The sequence below is a fragment of the Malaclemys terrapin genome, chromosome 1 (assembly GCF_027887155.1).
Source record: "Malaclemys terrapin pileata isolate rMalTer1 chromosome 1, rMalTer1.hap1, whole genome shotgun sequence".
NCBI lineage: Eukaryota > Metazoa > Chordata > Testudines > Emydidae > Malaclemys > Malaclemys terrapin.
Genome location: NC_071505.1, coordinates 232,397,241 through 232,421,773, shown reverse-complemented (window position 1 = coordinate 232,421,773; position 24,533 = coordinate 232,397,241). Strand labels below are relative to the sequence as shown.

Genomic DNA, 24,533 nt, shown 5'->3' with positions numbered 1-24,533 from the left:
CCCTTGTATTTAAAAATAGAAATAACAATCAGTATGAGCTAGATACTTTGATATACTTCCTTGTCTCAATGTACAGAGATGTGCAATTCCCTGCACACCAAGATGAAAATAAGTCCCCTTCAGTGTCAAATCTCTTGTCCTACCCCTGAAAATAAAGCTAATTAAAAAGAAAAATCACAGCTAGAAAGGCTAAAGGGAAAGGTTCTAGGGACTGTTAGTAGCTATGCTGCGAGTCATAAGGTGATATATTACCTGCTATTCCTATACATGCTAAGAATTCTTACATATCCATCGATCATTCATCATGGAAAGGTGAGAGTCCCAGAGCGTGTTTCTCGGCTAATAGTGTCAATGAATAACAATAAATAGTGTTATAACATCAATTCTGGAAGGATGGCCTGCAAAAGATGGTAATTATAGGAATAATGCAGGGTAACCAGATGGCTCCTAGAATACAGTTAGAATACTAGGATAAATTCATGGCACAAAATCTGCTAATAATACATGATAAGTTGTTACAGTGGTGCATAATAGAATTGATTTATACTTTTTTCCTTTAAAAATAAATCACCAAGGAACCTTCATGCAAAAAACCTACATTAAATGAAAATTAGGCTGGACAAAGGCTCAAGCAAGGAACTGCCATATTGACCAGGAACCCTTAATTCTGCCCATTTATGCTTATGCATTATGATAAAGTCTTTATATAATCACATTTTTTCCCACAAGATCCTCCCATCATTCAGTGCATAGGTTGGATGCATCAGGATGCATAATGAAGGTTGTACTGGCAGATGTGGAATTGGTATTTTAATACTGGATTTTGAAACTTAAATATCTATCTGTTAACAAAGTTTTTTGTATGGAATAATATATACACATATGCTCATACTTGTGTATGTGTAACTTCTATTTTATCACCCTTATTATGACTACTTATTAACAGAAACATGGCAATAAAATGTAACTATAAAAAAGATAAGATTGTAGCATCTGGATTAGCATATTAATGGCAGTTTAAGAGAGTTCTGGCGCTTGGCATTTGAAATACATGAGGTATCTGTAAAGAAAAATAAATTAGAATCTATGATCATGGCATGTTTCTGCTGTAGGCTATACATGCAACAGAACAATTAATGTGTGTGTGTGTGTATGTGTGTGTGTGTGTGGCTGCCATGTTCCACACAATTTGTCATTCTTCAGCTGACTTATTTAATCACTAGCCATATTTGTCTAATGCTACCTGAATCTTAGATAGCTGTTTCATCATATAGCAGCTCCTTAAAGCCTCTGTTTTCACACTGAGGCAGGGAAGCCACTGAAGATATATCGTCCAGTTGTGACTTCCCTGACTTCACACAGAGAAGAATGGTCAAGACTGTGTGGTGGGGCAGAGAATGCTAAGCCAAAAGGCCAATGCAGGAGATCATGTTCTATTTTTTTCCCCCTAAAGTAAACTAATTCTGAGAATGAAAACAAACAAACAAAAAATCTTTAAAAGACCAGCTCTTTAGCTGGTGTAAATCAACATAGATCCATTGATTTTAATAGAGCTATGTCGAGTTACACTGACTGAGGCTCCAGCCCTTTAACTATATCCTATCAAAGACCAAATATAAGTGGAATGCGTGGAACCAACTTCAGTTTTTATGTTGTGCTTTTATTACAGGAATACCAAATTGATATATTTTTTGCTCAGACATGGACAGACAGCCGCCTTCGTTTCAACAGCACCATGAAAATACTGACTCTAAACAGCAATATGGTTGGATTGATATGGATACCAGACACTATCTTCCGAAATTCTAAAACAGCAGAAGCTCATTGGATCACTACACCCAATCAGCTTCTGAGAATATGGAATGATGGGAAAATCTTGTATACTTTAAGGTAGGAAGTAGGAGTGTGTGGCTGAAAGTATTTGGTCTCTTTTTCTGCAGAGTATTTTTAGATGTTTTGGTTTGGTTTTTTTAACTGTTTCCTAACTTATATTCAAATCTGTTTTAGGGACAGATTGATGCTGTTTAAAACAAATGACATGAATATTTGTCCAAAATTCAAACTAAGCCCCAAGCGAAACCATTTTTTAGGTTAAAAAAGCTTGCTTATTCATTTTAAAACTTTTTGTGCCTTTCTTCACTTCCATATTCAGGAACCAAAAGCAGAAGTGTCAAAAATTCTACAAGAAAGGTTCCTCTCTCAATGTTTGTAATCCAGCCAGAAGCATGTAATCCCAGAAATCTTGCAAGAGAAATAGTTTCTATAAAACTTCTTGGCTTACAGTAGAGTTGGGGAAAAAATCAAAATATTTTTGATGAAAAATGGCTTTTTGACAGAACAGAAGTTTGTGTGAAATGTCATTTTTTGGTCAATTGTTTTGTGTTTTCATAAAAAAACACATGTACATCTTTTGGGTTGCTGTTCCAAGTAAACCAAACATTTTCAGTTTTAATTTTTAGATTCCCTACCTCATAAAAAAAATCAAAGAAAAACTTCTGCAAATAATAAGAAAAAAACAATTTTGTTGAAATTTTTCAGAGGGAAGGGAAAAACCATTTCCCAGCCAGCTCTACTTTGGAGGGCAGATTAGCTCAGATTAGATTCAGGTATACACCTGGGTGTGTATTTGAACCAAACAGAGCCTCTGGAGACAGATTGATCCACTGTTTAGAGCACTGAATTGGACATTGGAAGACCTGGATTTTATTTCTGTCTGTGTCATTTTCTTATTATGTAATCTTGGGCAAGTCAATTAATTACTCTGTGCCTCATTCTACCAATCTGTGAAAATGCTTTGAGTTCTGCAGAGGAAAAAAGATGCAAAATATATATTTAGAGATTCTTCCTCTGCTAGTATGCTCATGTTTAGGTGTATGTTTTAATGCCAGTTTCTATATACAAGTCACCCTGGAAGATAGCACATCATATGTTTTGTCAAAAAGGGGAACTACTGGAAGAAATATGTTAGAGTTTATCTAAGCAAGACAATACCATAAAGTATATATTTGCATTAAAAGGGTGCATTCAAATAAAGAAAAATTGCTTTTATTCCGTGGAGGAGCTAAACTGTTCAAAAGTGGAATTCCACAATAAACAAGATTCCCTATACAGCAAACAATCTATCTGTAAAATATATCTTCTATGCTACACAGTTGCTGCACTGATTGTATTCAACCTTCTCAGTGCATCGTCACGCTGATGATACTTGCATATGGAAGCTGAGCTTCAATGACAAGTGTCCCTATTTACAGACTGTCAAACAAGAAAGGAATACAACAGCTGGAAACTACCACTGAGGGTATGTCTACACTGGAATAAAAGACTGGTGGTACTGCTGTGGCTGGCCTTGGTCAGCTTTACTTGGGATCTGGCTGCGGAGCTAAAAATTGCTATATAGATGTTCGGGCTCGGGCTAGAGCCCAGGCTCTGGGACCCTCCCCCCTCATGGTATCTCAGAGGCCAGGGTCTAGCCCAAGCCCGAATGTTCACACAGCAATTTTTCAGCTTGAGCCCCACAAGTTCAAGTCAGCTGACCCAGGCCAGCTGCAGGTGTTTAATTGCTGTGTAGCTGTATCCTACATATTCTTTCAGTATCCTCCTTTTTTGAGGCTTTATCCAAAGCCCACTGAAGTACATGGAAAGTCTCTCAGTCACTTCAGTGGGCTTTCAAACAGGACCTTGATGAATGTGAGAAGATGCTCATTTGGTTAGTTTTGTATGCACCCCCTTTTATCTACCAATTTTTGGTGCCATATTTTGTGCCAAATTGTGCACTGTTACTTACGCCTGTGAAACCTCACTGAAGTAATGGAGTTTTATAGGTGTCTCTGAGAACACCACCATCTGTCTCATGGACTGCAAAAATATCTTACTATACGCTGTTAATCAGAAAAACATTTGGCCCATGTCAAAGGGTAGACTGGGCTCTTTAAGAGGGAACTGGTCCAGTCCACCTGAGTCTCATTAACTGCCTTTCAATGGGGCCTGATAGTGGGCAGCTGTTGTCTATAAAGATGAGAGCAGAGGACAGGAAGAGGAATCTATGGCAGAGAAGAGCTGCAGTAAGCAGAAGGCTCCTGTAGGAGAACCTGATTGAGAGAGGGTTTAGGGCCTAGAAGCCAGAGCCAGAAGGCTAAGCTCCAGCTAGGGGAGATGACAGAATAGCAGGAACTGCAGAGAAGGAGGATTGCCAGAGACAGGAAAAGATACCCTTGAGGGCAGAGATGAAGGCAGGCAGGGTAATTCCCTAATTTTATTGTAATTTTGAGTCACTGTTTTTGGAAAATAAAGAAATCCCTGCCAGAATGGCCTGTGGAGTTTAACTGGGAGCCCTGAAGAGAGGGAAGCCTGATGGGAGGATGCTGCCGAGCCACGTCACGGGGTGATTAGTACCCAGCTGACCCAGTTACAGCCCTCCTTTGCTTAACTGAGCATTTTACATGTATGCAAGGAGTTCTGTTTCCAGTTTTACCACTCAACCTTTCCTCTGTGTATGAAGAACTCTATAAACCTGAATGTTCACAAGCTAGGACAGAAAACTCAGCAACAAGTAGGCAGTCTTTATTGTTGCAGACTATTGACTATTGACTCTACAGAACTGTAGGTAAGAGACAGCTGTAGTACCTCCAATTTCTTCACTGTGGATGTCTCAGAAAGAACAGCCTTGAGTTGACAAAATTTCTAAATTCAAGAATCAGGGTACAAGTTTGTGCCAGGTCCTCCTCTTCTCTGGCCACTTTCGGGCGTGCAACCTTGGAATCCTGTCCTGTTGTACAATCAAAACTCCTGGGCAGAGAGAACTAATTTACTTACAACTGAGCTTAAAGACGATAGACATTTCTCTGGCTGTCAGCCCAAATTTAAGGCATCTAGACCTTCTCAAATCTAGATTGTTTACCTTTTAATTAGTTTTCCTAAAATTTGTCATTTGCTGGGCAAACTCAGCAGTGAAATTAATATAGTGTCCATTACTTGAAAATAGCTTTCAAATAAAACTAATATATGATATGATCTAGTCAAATATATAGACTGACTTCATAGTCCCCCTGTCTTAATGGTAATTTAAGAACTGGCCTTATTTGTAGTGTGCCCTGTGTTAGTAAACCTTTTTAAACATCATTTTAAAATGTGGTAGATATTTTTGCAAACATTTGTGCTGGCCTATGTTAATTGGGCATATCTTTGTTACATGTATTTTAAAAGTTCTTTGATAAGAAGTGTAGATAGTAACTAGTTTAAAAATGGTCGCCTAACATGGGAGAGAGACTATCACTGATCGGGCTATTAAGTTTACAATGAAATACCAAGCAAAACCCATACAACACTGCATAAAGCTCTGTTTCCATGCATGCAGACATATCACCCATTTCCTAGCATTTAATTCTGTAGCAATGCTTCAAAATTTCCCAATTGTGTCTTGGACAATTACCAATGATTACCCTACCATGTTCCTTTAACTTTTTGTTGTGCTGATTTATAGTGACAATTACCTGGTTTTTCCACAGACTCACCATCAATGCAGAATGCCAGCTGCAGCTACATAATTTCCCAATGGATGAACATTCTTGCCCGTTGATATTCTCTAGTTGTAAGTACTGCTTCAGTGCATATCTATTATACTTGAACCTTGTGGAGAGGCACCAGTTTGTCTCTAATTTCTGTCAGGTTGTTCAGGTTTTCCAGAACAGGTACTGGAAGCCGAGGTTTGCTTTTGATATTAGCATATATATGTGTTTTCGCTTCAGCATTCATGGCAGAAGTTTTTGTCATGAAATGCCCCATGTAGAGTTATAGCTGGAGCTCAAGCACCAGCATCTCTGTTTGCAGTCATAATTACAGTTTAACAAGGAGCAGATATTCACATCAGTCTGCTATGATGAGATGGTTATAAAAATAATGTAACATATATTTGAGAAGAGAACCTACTGTATTATGAGATGTGCAGTTCAGATATAGGCTATATCATAACTACTCCTGTTTATTTTCCAAGCCAAAGATTAAAACTTCCTTTTAGAGAGATCAGTGTGTAAATGGTGCTGCTAAGGGCAGTTGTGAACTAGATGGAGAACTGATCTCCATCATCTCTGATGTCTGAGTTTATGAGAAATAGCATGGTAGTAACTTTGCCTCATAATTCAGAAATAGACTGTGTCATTAGACTAAGGCTATTTTTTTCTTGTATTATTCAGCTGCATGGTAGTTCCAACTGGATTGTATTGTGTGTAATTTTGTCTATAAATGCTGCCATCATTGTGGGAGGTTGGCAGGAATCCTGTTGTTAATATGAACACCCCAGAGATGGGAGATGGCACATCTCAATTAACATTATGCTGCTGCAGAAATGTAATTACAAACATGATCCAAATGTGGTAAGTGATGTTTAAAAGGACAAGCATGGCATTTGGTTTACTGTATCTGACTCTCATCACAGGCTTTTCTCCTTAATATGGTAAAAGTCAAGTTTTAGTGAGATTTTTTAGAAAAGAAAGTCAGGAATGTGAAAGCTAACTCATAATATCATCATGCTAGGTATTGTGTGTGTATGCAAATACCTCGGGTTCCTACAAACATGGTTTACGATTTTCTAAATCGTTTTTAAAATTTGCTAAAGGCACATTCCTGATTGCCTCTGTACCCAAAAATAAAAGTTGAATGGTTTAACAAAAAAACAAACAAACAAAAAAAACCCAGTTGTTTATCCCCTGAGGTGGGATTTGCCTTCTAAAGGAAGGGAATGTTCAGCACATTGAACATTCTGACTGTGTGACTCATGAGTGCTTAGTAATGAATCCAATTTCAGTCCTCCTCTAACTGGTGTTCCCTTCCAAAAGGACAATTTTCTTCTGGCCAGGCTCACATAGTTACTTAATTTTTTTTTTTTAAATGCAATCCGTAGTAAGGAGTGTGTTTATTCTCTCCTATTCATTCACCTGCACTCATATGCATGAAAAGTTTTGGGGAAAAGATTCTTTTTAGGATGATAGGATGAAAAAGGCATTAAAAATGTATTTTTCACAGAGTACTCCCTCTTCATGAAACAGATCATTCATCATCAGTGATGTGCTGTCAATATTTTTTAAAAAGGGCTCTACACTTTGATAAATCCTGTATCTCAGGGAATGTACTCTGTAGATAGGAGTGAAGGACTGGGAAAGCTATCATTTTCTTTTTCCTTTTAAATAATATCATTTTCCTATCATATCTATAAAATAAGTAGAGAGGTAACACCATTTGATAAACACATTTATGTGATACATACTACTTTTTTTTTCCTGGGAAGTATATTGGTAGTGTAGAAGAGTATTCATCTTGTCCAATTTGAAACAGGATTTGGAACCAAATATGGTGGGCATGGAGGTATTTTCCTCCCACAAGGCAAATGTTTTGGGGGGGAAAAGACAGTGCAATTGATTCCATTCCATTTTTAAAAAATGAACTTTCGAGTATTTTTATGAACTTGATGGATATGTAAATCCTGGGCAAAAAATGCTTTAGGACATACAGCTTGTGAGCCAGATTCAGCCCATTTGATGTATTCAGATTGTGTAGAATCTAACTTGTCATTAAAAATAAAAAGGAATCTTCCAAATGTTACTAGTGCTGAAATGTCTGAGTCTGTAGACAGCCTGAAACAATTACTTAGATTTGTTAACTCCCCTGTCTATATTAATCTCACTGGAGTGTCAACTTTAAAGTCCAATGATAATGCTATATTGTCAACATGAACTGCTTTATTGATGATCATTTTAGTGAATGGAATGGGAGAGGAGGTGGGAGTTAAGCCCACAGATAGGTGGAAATAGGGAGAGAACAGAAAAATAGGATGGGAAAGAAAGAGAAATAATGGACAAAATTGTAGCAGTTCTACAAGGAAGCAGATTTTCCCAGAGAAATTGAATGTGACAATACATTACTCAACAAACAAATAATAGTTTATATAGAACATAAAGTCCATATTTTACCCTGGATCTTTGTGTAAACCTCCCATTGCTATCTTGCTGAAGGTAGTGTGTAGTTTTAAATGTATACCTCCGCCCATGGACCATAATCAAAAATGGAGTTTGGTTCTCGCTGCCAAATGAGTTTGACACCCCAGTTTTATCAATATCCAGAGAAGATGGCCAACTCTTGACAGGCAGAGAAATCATCCTAGTCCTTTCTTCAGTTTGGAGGCATAATAACTGTTGGGGGCAGCTCCAGAAAGCAATTAAGCTGTATTCTGTGCCACTATCTTATTTCGAGTAACAACTCTTCACTTTGCACTGAATAAGATTTGAACATCAGAAGGTTCAGGCCCATAGCTAAATTTCAAACTTGATCTTGGCCCGACTTGTTTTATCATAACTTAAATCTTTTAGACAAAAAAATCTTTCTAACTTTGGGTGCATGCATGCAACACCATCTGAGGAAATGGCAGTTATATGGGCATAGTCAAGAGTTTCGTTTGTCTCAGTTTTACAGTTTTCTTGATGTATGCAAGTAATACATGAAAACCATAACAAAATGATTCTGCAACTTTCTCACCTGCTCTAATAATGCCGTTCACTAGAGGTTATTTTTAAGTTATCAAGTGACATTCCTTTCCTTGAAGGCTATTTTAGTGCTACCTTTAGCACTATCTTAGCACTTCTTTTGTAAATTTTCATGTAGAACATCTCCTCAGGGATTTGTTTGTGTTATAGCTTCATTATATTTTCAGTGTTATGTACACACATTACAATTTGAAGATACATGACGCTCCAGAGGACTTATGAGGTGAATGGCTGAATGATTTATTACTGTCAGCTATGCCAAATTTCCAAGGGGAGGACCTTATTACAAATTTAGATTCCACAATGTGTTGTCTTGTGAATAAAACAAAAACCTAAATGGTTGTAGAATTTACAGCAGAATGCCCATGCGCGTGCACACAATTGAAAGTTAAATTGCAGGTAACCACAAAAAACCTACTCAGACTTCATATACTATAACCTATCCTGCTGCACAGACACTTGAACATTAACTATGTTAATATCTAAAACTTAGCACCTTTTCTAAACATTTCCTTTAATTTTTACCAAATACATTTTAGACTGAGCTAGGTCCTTGCAAGACCTTCTGACTCCTAGCCTTTCTCTTTGCTTTTTGTACATTGGAATCAAATGGTCTGGTTGCCAGGAAGAATCAGAAGAATACAGTGGGCTGGATGGGGCCATTTTACTGTGGTAATTTAACTTATTTTGATTACTAGCTCCTAATCATTCCCTCTTAGTGGAAAACCCATGGGAGGAGGAAACATTAGCTAGAAATGCTGCATAGTTCACTTCATGGTATTCCCTTCTCTCTCACCTCTGAAGTGGTTTCTGAACTCATTTGTGGTTAGTGATACAGCAGAATCTAGAGCACCGCAGGAAAACAGGCTATAGCCCCATGAACTGGAAGGATAGTAGTTCTGGGAGCCAATTCCCTGGGTACAAGCCTGTGGCATTTCCAAGGCAACTCCTGGTCCCTGGGAATCATGCTGCCTTCCTTTAATGTATAGGAATTGGGCAGTATTCCTTTAATTAGCTTTGACCCTCACTGTCTTCTATGTTTCAGATGCCATCGAACCTTGCCTGAGAAGCCAATGTATATATGGCTTATAATTAGTAAATATGGTTATTAGGATCTCAGTGTGCCTGTGTGGTTCTTTCATAATAAGGTTTTGTTTGTGCGTGTAAAAAGCAAAAGGTACAAAAAACCCCCAAACCCCTGCATGCATTTCTACTTCCTGGGATGGGGCTAACGGTACTGAAGGGGAGTTAAAACTGCTTGGAAAAGCATTAACTTCTGTGTGGATTTCCTGTTGGAAATCTACCTGGTTAGAAGAGGAACAACCTTTTACCCATCAATATCTTCCTGCCCTACCTTAATAAGATGCCTGTGATGCCTTCCACAGGCTCTGGAGAGATTAGAAACATGGACTGGAGCCATACGCCTCCTCGCCTCTTCCATCCTCCATCTCCCATAGCCTGAGCTTTTGCTCTTCTCGGCCAGCGTAAGCAGAAGGAGCATTCAGCCTCTTGCATTTTTTTAAACATTAACAAATACAATAGTAGCCAAAAGAAAAATGGCCTAGGTTATCTCTGGCTACTCCCTGTTCCTCAGGACCTGCCTGGGGCCATGTATCAAGGAGGCTTCTTGAGCCTGCTTCTCATCTACATGCTCAGCATGAGCTTGCGCTTGCTCCACCCTGTCAGGCAGAAGCACGACTGCCAGCAGCCATACCATATGGCAGCTGATTGTTCAAGAACCAACTGTGGTATATAGAGTGTCAGAAAGTGCAGGACTGCACGTTTGCTGTGTCATTAATGTCTGGAACAAACTGTGTGGCAGAGTTTGAAGATTTACCACTTTTAGAAATATATCTGAGCTGGAGACTGAGCCAAGAATAATGTGAGATATACAAATAAAGAGCTATCTCACTGGGCTGATCTGATTATTTTTTTATTTATTGTTTTCTGTTGTTTTTGATCCACATAAAGCCATGGTGGTTAATTAAAGGAATATTGGCGTTTGTGGAACAAAAACATCAACCAAATTGTCTGTTGCCGGTTATCGACCTTTCTGCAGGTGAACAGATGTGGGCTTTTCTCTAGCTACCCTCTGCTTAGAATTATAGAATATCAGGTTGGAAGGGACCTCAGGAGGTCATCTAGTCCAACCCCCAGCTCAAAGCAGGACCAATCCACAACTAAATCATCCCAGCCAGGGCTTTGTCAAGCCTGACCTTAAAAACCTCTAAGGAAGGAGATTCCACCACCTCCCTAGGTAACCCATTCCAGTGCTTCACCATCCTCCTAGTGAAAAAGTTTTTCCTGATATCCAACCTAAACCTTCCCCACTACAACTTGAGACCATTGCTCCTTGTTCTGTCTTCTGGAACAATCTAGATCAATCCTCTTTGGAACCCCCTTTCAGGTAGTTGAAAGCAGCTATCAAATCCCCCCCTCATTCTTCTCTTCTGCAGACTAAACAATCCCAGTTCCCCCAGCCTCTCCTCATAAGTCATGTGCTCCAGCCCCCTAATCATTTTTGTTGCCCTCTGCAGGGCTATTTCCAATTTTTCCACATCTTTCTTGTAGTGTGGGGACCAAAACTGGACACAGTACTCCAGATGAGGCCTCGCCAGTGCCGAATAGAGGGGAATGATCACATCCCTAGATCTGCTGGCAATGCCCCTACTTATCCAGCCCAAAATGCCGTTAACCTTCTTGGCAACAAGGGCACACTGTTGACTCATATCCAGCTTCTCGTCCACTGTAACCCCTAGGTCCTTTTCTGCAGAACTGCTGCCTAGCCATTCGGTCCCTAGTCTGTAGCAGTGCATGGGATTCTTCCATCCTAAGTGCAGGACTCTGCACTTGTCCTTGTTGAACCTCATCAGATTTCTTTTCGCCCAGTCCTCTAATTTGTCTAGGTCCCACTGTATCTTATCCCTACCCTTCAGTGTATCTACCACTCCTCACAGTTTAGTGTCATCTGCAAACTTGCTTAGGGTGCAGTCCACACCATCCTCTAGATCATTAATTAAGATATTGAACAAAACCAGCCCCAGGACCGACCCTTGGGGCACTCCGCTTGATACCGGCTGCCAGCTAGACATGGAGTCATTGATGACTACCCATTGAGCCTGATGTTGAGCCAGCTTTCTATCCACCTTATAGTCCATTCATCCAGCCCATACTTCTTTAACTTGGCGGCAAGAATACTGTGGGAGACCGTATCAAAAGCTTTGCTAAAGTCAAGGAATAACACGCCCACTGCTTTCCTCATCCTTAATGTGGCATTCCCATCATCCAGTATGGGGACAACTGTCAGCAGGAAGTAAGGGATGGGCTTTCCTGCTGTGCATCTGTAACTACTCAAGGCTCCAGATGTGAGTTGTGCAGCTCCTCTCTCTCCCAGACCCATATCCAATCACTGCATAGGGAAGAATTCAATATGGTGTTTGCCATCCTGCTGACATGTCCAGTGAAGTCTCCACAGAACAACTAGATTTTTTTTTTAATTAACCTTTTGCTGCTGACTAACAAAGATTTAACTCTAAAATACAGGTCACGCACTGGATATATTTGTAATTACAGAAATTAATTCATTTACTAGAATTTTGCTGTTTTTCCCAATGGTAGCACCTAATCTCCAAAGTCACTTTACAGTTACTTAATTTACTAATTTAAGTTGATATATTTAGCAGCTCCAGTTATTTTAAGGTATTTAGATGAATTACATGTGCTTTATCAAACTCCAAATCAATTTAGAGAATTAGAACTCTCCAAGTGTTCTTTTAACAGAACAAAGTTCAAAGTGTCAAACTACTGTGGTACGATGCAGCCAATCTTTAGGTGAGATGGGAATGGAACTCAGATGTTGGATCTCAGCCCTTTGCTCAGTCCAATCACAACAAATATACAGCCTACCGGCTACACACACACACATATTCATGTTAGGTTAACCATATGCAAATGTGAAGTTTCAACCAAAAGTGGCTTAATTTACTCAATTTTAGGCATACTTCAATGTGAAAAATGACCAGTCTCCTGAAATTTCAAGAACAATTTTTTAAAAATTGGTATGCAAAATCATGAAACACAGAATGGTTAAAAAATTGCAAGAAATGTTGTGAAAAAGTTTCCATAAATTTCATACAAATCTATTATTGTACTAGTGCGTAGGAAAAACAGATCCTCTCTTTCTACATAAAAATTCCATTTCACCAAATATATCCCTTGGAATAGAGAAACTCCTTCTATGAATTTACAGTTTAGCTATTTGGTATTAAGACTCATCAATTTAGTTTTCTGACAAAAATAATGATTTCAACTATTTTATTTTATTTTTCCTCCCATTAGCCTGAAAAAAACAAATTCTGGTCTGGCAGATAGCGTTGTATTCTTTTCTGTCTCATGTATCATAAACAGAATTATTAATGAAGTTCTGATTGCAGAATCTTATTACTGGTGAGGCAGAAGCCAGAAAGAACCCAGCTTGATTTTATATCCCATGCTGAGTTTTCATTATTGACATTTTGGTAGCCGAGAGCAGACTTCTTATAAAGTGCATACAGGAAGAATCTGGATCTTAATCTGCACTTTTAAGTTGAGAAGTTCTGTTCCATGAGTTCTGGATACCACACAGCTAAATTTCTTGATTCAGTCTTTGTGACTGGGGGCCTAGCTGTTTAATCTCTTTCTTTTTACAGGAAGATAGGAATTGCTATACTGAGGGTCATAGATGACCTGTCATAGGATCATAGAACATTAGGGTTGGAAGAGACCTCAGGAGGTCATCCAGTCCAACCCCCTGCTCAAAGCAGGACCAACCCCAACTAAATCATCCCAGCCAGGGCTTTGTCAAGACGCGCCTTAAAAACCTCTAAGGATGGAGATTCCACCACCTCCCTAGGTAACCCATTCTAGTGCTTCACCACCCTCCTAGTGAAATAGTTTTTCCTAATATCCAACCTCTCTCACTGCAACTTGAGACCATTGCTCCTTGTCAGGGCCAGCTCCAGGCACCAGCCCACCAAACATGTGCTTGGGGCGGCACCTGGAGGGGGGCGGCACAGTGTGGCGCTCCAGCTCGAGATCGGGGCCACGACTGGGCTCGCCGCCCTCCGCTCGGTGCTCCGACCGGTCGGGGAGAGCGGGGCCCCGGCCGGGCTCGCCGCCCTCCTCCCGGCGCTCCGACCGGTCGGGGAGAGCGGAGCCGCGGCTGGTCTCGACACCCTCCCCTGCCGCGCTCCCCGCCGGGGCCGGGGGGCAGCGGGAGGCTTTTTTGCCTGGGGCAGCAAAAAAGCCAGAGCCGGCCCTGCTCCTTGTTCTGTCATCTGCCACCACTGAGAGCAGCCTAGGTCCATCCTCTTTGGAACCCCTCTTCAGGTAGTTGAAGGCTGCTATCAAATCCCCCCTCACTCTTCTCTTCTGCAGACTAAATAAGCCCAGTTCCCTCAGCCTCTCCTTATAAATCATGTGTCCTAGCCCCCTCATCATTTTCAAGACTGGTTTCCTATATCTGAGAGCAGCCAGTACAGGATGCTTCAGAAAGAGGAGAAAAATGGAAAAGAATAATGGAAAAATGCAAAATCCCTTTCCATTAGAGAAGTTTCTTCAGATCCCCTAGTAGATAGCAAACGGCTTATGAACTGAAGTATGATGGTTTACATTTTTATATACTGTATGATGTAACTGAAGATGATGATCTTAGTCATATCAATGTCAAATCTGTTTTTATTATTTTACTAAGCTCTTGGCCTCAATATCTCATGGCAATGAGTTCATGGGTTAATTTTGCATTTGTAAAAAAGTTTTGTCCTTTTAGCAGTTTTAAATTTGTTGTTTTTAAAGTATAATTCTATTTTATTTCTTGTCTGTAGAAAATCATAAATAGTGGAGCCATTAGATCATCCATCCTATTCTAAACCTCTGCCGTGTCTTTGTTTTCTCTCTAAATTAAATGATTCTCCTCTAATCTTTTGCATCTGGAAGTTTTTATACCTCATTATTTTTATTGCCCTTCTCTGGACTTTTCTATTTCTGCCACACACTTTTTCAGATAGGTCGACCGACACTCAACACCATATTCAAGGTGATGGCTTAATCACTAATTTGTGGTATTATATTTTCATTATTATCCTTTCTTAATGCAGCTAACCTTCCTTGTTTTTTTTGAATGTGCACTGTGCAGATGTTTTCCTCAGGTGTCCCCAGTGAGACCGAGCTCTTTCCCTGAATAAATATAGTAAATTTAGAAAATGTTAACATGTGTGAGTAGTTTAAATTGTTCCTTTAAATGGGCATTACCTTGCACTTGTCAACAATGCATTTCATCTACCATCATGTTGCCCAGATGCCAACCTTATTTAGGTCTTTCTGAAGTTCCCCACAATTCTTTCTATTCTTGACTAACCTTAATAATTTATTTCTCAGAAAGTCTGTTTAGCCAAACATTTATTCTGTTTGCTTTCTGTTTTATCCATCCTCTTTAATATGACTCAATACATGACTGTATTAAGTGTCTCTAACATTTTTATGGTCTTTCACTTTTATAGCCAAGGCTCATAAAATTCTGCAGATGCATTCAGAATCTTTGCATCCAAAAGTTTTTTCTAACTTTGTCCAAACACTCCAACAACATATACAGTACTATAGCTATAAATGGGCCAAATTTATCCCTGGCATGGATTCACTCCAGTCAGATAACAGCGTGAATGGATTTGTATCTTTATTTTTAATCTAACTGTAATGGTAATAGAGAATTATTATAATTTATGGGAAATTCATGTCAGAGTTGTGTATGCAGTTGTAAATATCATATTGATACTAACTTCCCCCTATTCCTCTGCAGGAAGTTACTGTATATGAAAATAGAGATAGCTGCCTCTCTCAACATTTATTACTGTATAGCTTCGTACACTGATTCCGAGATTCTTATACAATATAATTAGGGCCCTACCAAGTTCACGGTCAATTTCATGGTCTTAGGATTTTTAAAATGGTACATTTCATGATTTCAGCTATTTAAATCTGAATTTTCAGTGTTGTAATTGTAGGGGTCCTGCCACCAAGGCCATCCCTATGGGGTGGGGGACCCGGGACATTAGAAACTCGGCCCCTATCTGCCGGAGGAGTGGTCCCCTAGCTCCACCCAGGCCCCGCCCCCACTCCACTCCCTTTCCCCAAGACCCCAACCCTATCCTGCCTCTTCCCACCTCTTCCCCACCCAGTTCTGCCCCTTCCCCTGAGCACGCTGTGACCTCGCTCCTCCCCCCCACCCCCTGCAGCGCCTCCTATGCCGCAAAACTGATCTGATTCATGGCAGGTGGTAGGTGCTGGGAGGGATGGGGAGACGCTAATTGGTGGAGCCCACTGGCAGGCAGGAGGTGCTGGTGGAAGGGGGAGGTTCTGGTAGTGGGGGTTGCTCCTTGCCCCCTCCCACCTGTTGCTCACCTCCCTGTTTGTCTCCTCACCCCGCTCGCCCACCTGCCTCCCACCTCACCTCCCCACCCATGGGGACCCCCAAAGCGCAGTGCCTGGGGCAGTTGACCTGATTCGCTGCACCCTAGGAATGGCCCTGCCTGACCCAAAAAGGAGTTGTGAGGGTCGCAAGGTTATTGTAGGGGGGGTTGTGGAACTGCTACCCTTACTTCTGCGCTGCTGCTGGTGTCGGTGCTGCCTTCAGACCTGGACAGCTGGAGAGCGGTGGCTGCTGGCCGGAAGCCCAACTCTGAAGGCAGAGCTGCCGCCAGCATCAGCGCAGAAGTAAGGATGGCATGGTATGGTATTGCTACCCTTACTTCTGCGCTGCTGCCTGCAGAGCTGGGCCCACCATCAGCAGCCGCCATTCTCTGGTCACCCAGCTTTGAGGGCAGCAGTGCAGAAGAAAGGAAAGACTGGTATGGTATTGCCACCCTTCTGCACTTCTGCTGGCGGGGCGATGCCTTCAGAGCTGGGCACCCGGCCAACAGCCCTCACCCTCTGGTCGCCCAGCTCTGAAGGCAGCGCAGACGTAAGGATGGCAATACTGTGACCGCCTTAAAATAACCTTGCAACCTCCCTGCAACTCCCTTTTGGGTCAGCCCCACCAATTTGAGAAATACTGGTCTCCCCAATGAAATCTGTACAGTTTAGGTAAAAGCACACAAAAGACCAGATTTCACCAGGGGGTGACACCATATTTCACAGTCCGTGACACATTTTTCATGACTGTGAATTTGGTAGGGTCCTAAATATAACGTGATTGAATACAGCAAAAGGGGGATAGACATAAAAAGTCTAAGACCGATCCATATAAGCTCACACGGTTTCTGTTTAGTGAAGGACAATGTAATTAGCCTGCTGCTTGGGTCCAATTTGAACATTCTGAAGGGCTTGAGAGCTGATTAACATAGGCTTGTTTAGGTAGCCCTTCCCCACCCCCCTTGTCCTTTCCAGGATTTCTGTTCCACCAGGAGATTTTTAAGGAATTTGTTATGTGAGACTCCAAATACTTCTGTGCCTTCAGTGTGACCCTCCTAAAGTTTTCTGAATAACATGGCAAGTGCCTTAGGCAGCTGCAGCTACTTCCAACTAAAGCTGGGCAAACCTTCCCCCAAATTTAGTGTGATCTTATTATTTGTTGTCAAAAATTGAATTTTTGATGAAAACATTGATCACGAACTTGAAATTTGCAAAATTCCAGACAGCTTTCCTTCCAGCAAAGCAGGAAAGCACCTAGGACAGCCTGCTTGCATGGTGCAAGGAGGAGGGAGTGGGAGTAAAAATCCTGACTCTAGGTAGGCCCAAAAACAAATATAATGGCATGCACTGGGTATTGATCCCTGCCATGTGACAGTGTTATTGCCAACTCCTGTGATTTTTATCATGAGTCTCACAATATTTGGTGTTTTTTACTTAAAGCCCAAGTTCCTTCTGGGACATGATCACAAGAATTTCAACCTTTTTTTAAAATGTGTTTCTAAGCTACACGATTACAGAGAAAAACTTGCAAATGTGGCCCAAGTGCACCCTAAAGGCATAAATTCAGAAGGCAAACACTTACCCCTCCTCCTCCTTTGCAAATTCACTTATTTTAAATATCAGTTTTTTAGTCAGTGGGATGATTTGGGAGAGCCTGACTCATGACTTCTAGATGGTTGGGATTGGCAACACTGTGTGTGTGTGTGGGGGGGGGGGGATAAGAGCAGTTTCTTCCTGGCGCTGCTGTGTGACATGCTTATATTAGAGGATTGAGTCATCCATTCATGCATAGTGATAAGAATCATGTCAGAGACAAACACTGGCAAAATTTCTGCAACATGTTTTTGGATTAAGTAGCCTATAAACACTTTTGATCCTGAACTCTCACAATTCTCAGAAAAGCCGTTCTTCTCAAATTCTATTTTACAAAGAAAAGAGTGACTCTAAGCAAAAGTTGCAGGGCAGGGGGATTGAAAATAAGTTTTAGAATAGAAATCTATTAGCCTTAGCTATGGAAATAATAGTCTTAGCTATGGAGTCAAGGCAAGTAACTCTATAATGTATAAAGGATCAATTGTGATTAAAATGAAAATGCTTCTTTATTGACAGCAGTCCATTCTTTTTTATTAGAAAATGAAAATATTAGTGCTACAACATTTAAATGTCTGTGCTTTTGGAAGGTGATTCACTGTGCCACAGGTGTCCTGGTCAATAACCATGTCTGCCTAAACTGTCATCCGGTATTTACTATGATTTACTCTAGTTTCGGTTCTGAGCTGATTTTGTTGTTCTGTGAGTAAGTTGCCAGAAGAACTAACTTTTTTGTTCTTGAAACCACCACTGGAAACTCCTCCCTGGACTATCTAATGTGCAAAAAGCTATATCCTCAGCTTAATTGTATTTTGCTTCTTATGTTTCTTTAGATTTTTACATATGCTAAAAAAATGCATCTCTTCATACCCTCTAGACACCACTGATATAACTTTAAAGTACATCACACACAATACCCTAAAATTACAGCAATACAATTCAGTATATAACGCACCATCAAAAAGCCAGGCAATTTAAAGCTCAAATCACCTTCTCCTTCATGAATTCCCTTCCCTTCGCCTCATTTTCAAATGCCTGTGGAAAATAGATGAGCTTCGTAGCATACCAGGAAGGTTCAGGCTATTTTGGACTATGCAGGGAGCAAATGTATAGCACATATTATATAGAAAATGTTAAATGTTTTCATAGCAACAAAGAACATTATTCTCTAGGGGTTATAACAATGTTAATGGCGGATTTTTAAAAATAAATACTCCTTTTATTAGTATACTTCAGTGGAATACCTAGCATTCAAATGATGCAGCTCCACTTAATGGAAATTATGCGGTTTAATTCTCAAGCATTTTGTGGAAACTTTCATGCTTGCTGAACTGTCAAGCTGGAGAAAGAAGCCATTTGTGCGTTTTATTCAATGTTAGATGCCGCGTAGAGGATCAGAAACAGAACAAATAGAGGGAAAGAATTTTGGGGTTTGGAGAGGGAAGGAATGGGGAGAGGTAAACATTGACCAAGTCAGTCAGATAATATAGAATTTCCCCACAGAAGTGTAAAAGATGCTAAGGACTAACGTGGAAATAGGGGGGAAATGCAATAAGCAGTACTTCTGCCAGCTGTACCATTAACAAAGCTAAAATAATATCAGAGAAGTTTCATCTGTACCCCTGGCTATTAAGGCAGTGCTATCAAGGTCTGGGCTTCTTGAACATGCTGCCTGTATCCCAGCATATGAAAGGCAGTTTGGCCTCCTTACAAGATAATTAATTTGGAAGAAATGGTATACTGTATGGCAGTTTATCAATCTTATCGCCTTCTTCTTTTTATGTTAGGCACCATATCTCTGCCAAATCAGAAAATACTGTACTTTTGTCTTTTATTATCAAATAACCTGCCCAATGTGAGTATCAAATAGCTTTTATATAAAAAAGTTAGTTCCATATTCCTCCATATGATGTGGAATTGCATAAGAAACAAGAGTATTCTTTAAATATCTGACTGCAGAGATTATTTCCATGTATGGAGCAAAATGCATGTTTCAGTTTGATGCACAGTACCAATTTCTTCCTAAATTTCTAATTCATGTCCCACTCCAAATCCCGAGATATCCAATCCCTCTGTTCTTGAACTTTGTCCAGGGTTTTTTGTTTGTTTTGACTTTTTGTTTTAAATTCCCCATATAAAAAGTACTCAGTTGTGGTCTGAAACATCTTGATGCTGCTATAGTTGTGGGTCGTCCCTTTATCCACAGTAAAGTATTTGATTTTTGGATGCAAATTCCCCAATGCTGCATTTTAAAAATGTACAATTAGTAGTGGTTGACTTGGTGCACTGGTAAAGTGTGCTTGGATCATGCTACTTTGGGTCAGTGGAGATTGAAGCTATGTCTACAATTACTGATGTAGAGCGCTGGGAGTTAAGCCAGCCCTCAGAGACAGCAGAAGGCAAAGTGCTGCTGTGTGTTCACACTGTGACTGTGTAGCATGTCCACATTAGCAGCTCTTGCCACGCCACAGAGTGCAGTGCATTGTGGTAGCTATCACAGTGTGCAATTGGCTGCAGCTTTCTTTGGAAAGGGTTTGCAATGCCTAATGGGGCAGCACAGCATCACATGATGCAGGTTTCCCAATCCCATTGTTCCATGGGCATCCTACTAGATTGCCAACTGCTTTTCAAATGAGGGGATGGGGAGTGTGACAGGGAGTATGTTATGTGTATGTGGGGGGAGAGACAGAGTGTTTTGGGTTTTGGGGGGCAGAATGTGTCAGCATGCTATCTTGTAAGTTCAAACAGCGGCAGGGGGAAGGGGGAAACCAGACATCAGTCTCTACCCCCCCGCCTCTCTCTCTTTTATTCATATATATATACACACACACACACACACACACACACACACACACACACACACACACACACACACCCGCCTCTGCAGAAGGAGCATTCCACAGTAATGGTTTGCTTTGTGTCCTGGAGCAGATAAGTATGTGGGCTGTCAGAAATGGGGCTTTGAAAGGGAATAATCACATGCCTGCAGCTGAGTTCAAAACAATGACCAGAGTGGCCATTTGACTTCAGGGGATTATGGGACATTTCCAGAGGCCAATCACAGTGCAGTAATGCAACATGTCGTCCACACTGACACCCGGGCGCTCTAGCCCGGGCGCAGCAAGATCTATGCTTCTAGGGTTACCATCCGTCCGTATTTCCCCGGACATGTCCGGCTTTTGCATCTCTCAATAGCCGTCCGGGAGGAATTGGTAACAAGGTTAAAATGTCTGGGTTTTTTTTCTCCCTCGCCTCCCTCCCTCCCTTCCATGCAGAGTGCGGCTGCTGATTGGGTGGATGGGCCGATTGAGCCACTCCCATTGGCCTCCAGCAGCCAGAGCCCTCCCCTGCTCCCCCCTCCCTCTGTCTGCAGCCCTGTGTAACACACAAACTGACCCACCGGGCAGCGTGTTTTGCCTACACGTGGAGCCAGAATGGTAAGGGGAGTCCGGGGGGGCAGTCAGGGAGCAAGGGGAGTGTTGGATGGGTCCCCGGCCTCCACCTGCCACTCCCCCTCCGTGCGTCCCCCCCCTGCGGGGTCCCCCCTCCCTGTCTGCCTCTCCCTTGCCTGCTTGTACTGCCAGAGCTGGCAGCAACTGCTGTCTGCTGACCCCGGGTCCTAGTGCCCCCATCCACTAATGGGAAGACAGGCTGCCCTTACCCTGCCCTTCCACCTTAGCCCCGAGCCTCTCCAACGCCCCAAACCCTTCATCCCCAGCCCTCATCCCCCTGCACCCTAATCCTCTGCCCCAGCCCTGAGCCCCCTCCTGCATCATGACCCCTCATCCCCCCGCACCCTAATCCTCTGCCCCAGCCCTGAGCCTCCTCCTGCATCATGAACCCCTCATCCCCAGCCCCAGCCAGAGCCCTCATCCCCCCACACCCTAATCCTCTGCTCCATCCCTGATCCCCCTCCTGCATCATGAACCCCTCATCCTCAGATCCACAGCCCTCACCCCTGCATCCCCTCCTATCCCCAAACTCCCTCCCACACACCCCCTCCTGCCCTCAAACTTCCTCCCAAAGCCTGCACCCCCTCCCTTTGCACCGCCTCCCACCCCCAAACTCCATCCCAGAGCCTGCACCCCTCACACCCTCCTGCACACCCACCCCCTGCCCCAGCCCGGAGCCTGCACCCAGCACCCAAACTCTATCCCAGAGCCTGCACCCCTCCTGCACCATAATCCCCAGCCCAGGACCTGTACCCCAGACCTCCTCTCCCCACCCAACCCCCCTCCCAGAGCCTTAGGTGGGTTCTGGGCACCACCAAAATTTCTACAACCCTGCCACCCATGCGAGTGGATAAGGGTTGGGGCAGTCAGGAGACAAAAAGCAGGGGGGGTTGGGATTCTGAGGCGGGCAGTCAGGGGGTGGGAAGTGGGAGGGAGTGGATGGGGTGGGGCTAGGGCGGGGCTTCCCCCCAGTGTCCTCTTTTTTGATTGTGGAAATATGGTAACCCTAATACTTCTCATGGAGGTGGATTACCAGGAGCACTCCAGCTGCAGAGTCCAGGCTCTCTAAGTGCCTTGTCAGTGTGGACACCTTAGGAGTTATGGCGCCCGGGGCTTATTTAATGTGCTCTAACTTGCAAGTGTAGAGAATGTTTCAAAGCTAGTTCTCAGGGAGGGAACTGCAATCAAGGTGTGAGACTGCAGCATGTGTAGACTTATCTGAGATAGCTTTAATACTGATAGGAGTGAAGCTGCAGCAGGGCTGGCTTCAGTGCCAGCTGTACAGGACTGCCCAGAAGCCTGGTTACTTATTCGAATAGCATGCTAAACAAAGTTTAGAGTATTTCCTATAAACTTGTTCAAAAAGCAACATTTACTTAGTTTTTTTTCAACTCTCTCCAAAAAATTTACAATCTCATATGAAGGATAAAAATGATAACCCCTTAGAACAAATAGTCAGTGAAGCTAGTTAGTTAGTAGCCCATTTTCTAATGCTGGAAGGTCTGTTGCCCTTTTTCAATATAAAAAGACAGAGAAAGGTACAACCGGTAATTTACGGTGTGTGTTCTTTTGTTCATTATCATCAAATGAGCTACACTGAGGTGATAAGTCTAGACAAGCTTACTAGTATCAGTAATGATTTTCAAACAAAGGGAACTTTATAATTTTAAAGATGTATTTGTTCACAATGTTGGTTTAAAAATCAGCATTTTGATGAGACAACATAGCTTGCCTCTAGTAGACAGAAAGCAGCCACATTATAATACATCACCAGAGATATTTACTGAAGTAAGGGAAACACAGTTGTTCAGAACTTTAATAATATATGCTTTGTGCAAGGTAATCCCATTTTTTCCCTCCAAGTCAAGGCTTTACTCAAATTCTCTACAGCTTTTCTTGTCTGACCTAAAAGAGATGCCATTAGAAGATATAAGGTTCTTCCCAACAGCTTATAAACAGATTTAGTTTGGGGATTGGTACTTTAGGTTTTTATTGATTTATATAGAAAATACAGCAATATTTTCTGCCAAGGTTTAACAAAATTTGCTGCCAGATGACGCTGGTCATTGCACCTATCAGCTATAATAAGATAAACAACATAAGGCTTAATTGGTACTTGTACGGGAGACTTCCAAGAAAACGCATAGTGCTGCAGTGACCACAAAGTGGTGGTGGTGGCATATATATATGTATGTATAAGAGCCTCATTTATAATATGAAAAATGCCTATAGTTACTTTGTTGTATGAATACATCAAGAACAATAAAACATGTTAATGCTCTATCCCACAATAGTCTTTTAGGTCTCAAATTTCTGTCTCTCTGGTAGACAAAATGGTTCTTATATAGAGCTTGTTGAAAAATTTTGATCAAATTATTTCTGTTCAAAATGTGTTTTTCTTCAAAAACCAGTATATTTTAAAAATTAAAACTGAGAGGTTTTTTGGGGAAAAAGTTCAATATGAGTTTTCAAAAACGTTGAAACACTATAAAAAAATCTACATTTTTTGCAATTTCTTTTGTCTTTTTCTTTTTACTAGCCCTGTTCATATCCTATTCAAAATAGTGGTCATATCACTTCAGTAACATTCAGTTACGGTGGTTGTTTTTACATAATTACTGGTTCATTCAGTGGATCCTTATTCCACTATGCAAACAAGGCAAACCCTCATTTGACTGAAAACTGGGGTTCTCCTGATGACAGTAATGTGAACACTGAACATGTTAAGAATCAAGCAGTAGCCAGAACTTCTCATCCTCAGGTCAACAGAGCTTCTTTGCACTTGAAATGTCTGACTCTGTGTGGTCCCCAAGTAGAGAGCTGACAGGAAACAGTTTTCCTGTCCCATTACATTGTTTGAGATTTCAAAGGTTTTCCCATGGTGTACAGGACAAACCGAACAGCTTTTGGATTTTTTGGCAAAAGGAGAGAGAAGGAAATCCCACAATATCCAATAGCCTGGTGGTCAGGACACTCACCTGTAAGGCAGAACAGGGACTCAAACCTCAGTCTCTCTCTCAGATCAGAAATTACATCCTAGACCTGAGAAACCTTTCCCACAAAAGTTTCATTAAAATGGATACGTTTTTGTCAAAAGTTTCTGGTTTGACAAATCAGTATTTTCCAACATAATCATTTTGTTGAAAAATTATTGACCAGATCTATCCCCAAGATTGACTTTCTGATTACACATGTATTGGCAAGACAGCTCATTTTTCTATCCCCTCAAACTACCTCTGACTCTAGCAGACCTTTCACTTCCCTCACACTGGCTGTGAGTGTCTCTTCCTGCCACAGAGCCTGCCACAGACCTGTCCTCCTCCCTTCCTCTTCTCCCCCTCTTTAATCCCTGCAGAGCCTTCTCTTGCCCTCTGCTCCTTTCCTCCCACCTCTCCTGCAGTGTTCCAGTCTTCCTCAGCTCCTGTTCTTTCTCCCAGAATTCCCACACCCTCCCCCTCCAGCCTTTCACATCCTATTGTTCCTCTCCTCCCCAATGTCTACCCAATACCTTCCTCCT

The 24,533-nt window shown here is 41.6% G+C and overlaps 1 protein-coding gene across 1 annotated transcript in view; it reads left to right on the top strand.

Annotated features, from left to right (window-relative positions):
- The window catches only part of GABRG3 (gamma-aminobutyric acid type A receptor subunit gamma3), a 521,745-nt gene that overhangs the window by 288,030 nt on the left and 209,182 nt on the right, over positions 1-24,533 (top strand). Inside the window, exons 4-5 of the mRNA XM_054009150.1 lie at positions 1,670-1,890; positions 5,505-5,587. Of these exons, the coding sequence (XP_053865125.1) occupies positions 1,670-1,890; positions 5,505-5,587 (304 nt within the window). The remainder of the gene's footprint in view (positions 1-1,669; positions 1,891-5,504; positions 5,588-24,533) is intronic.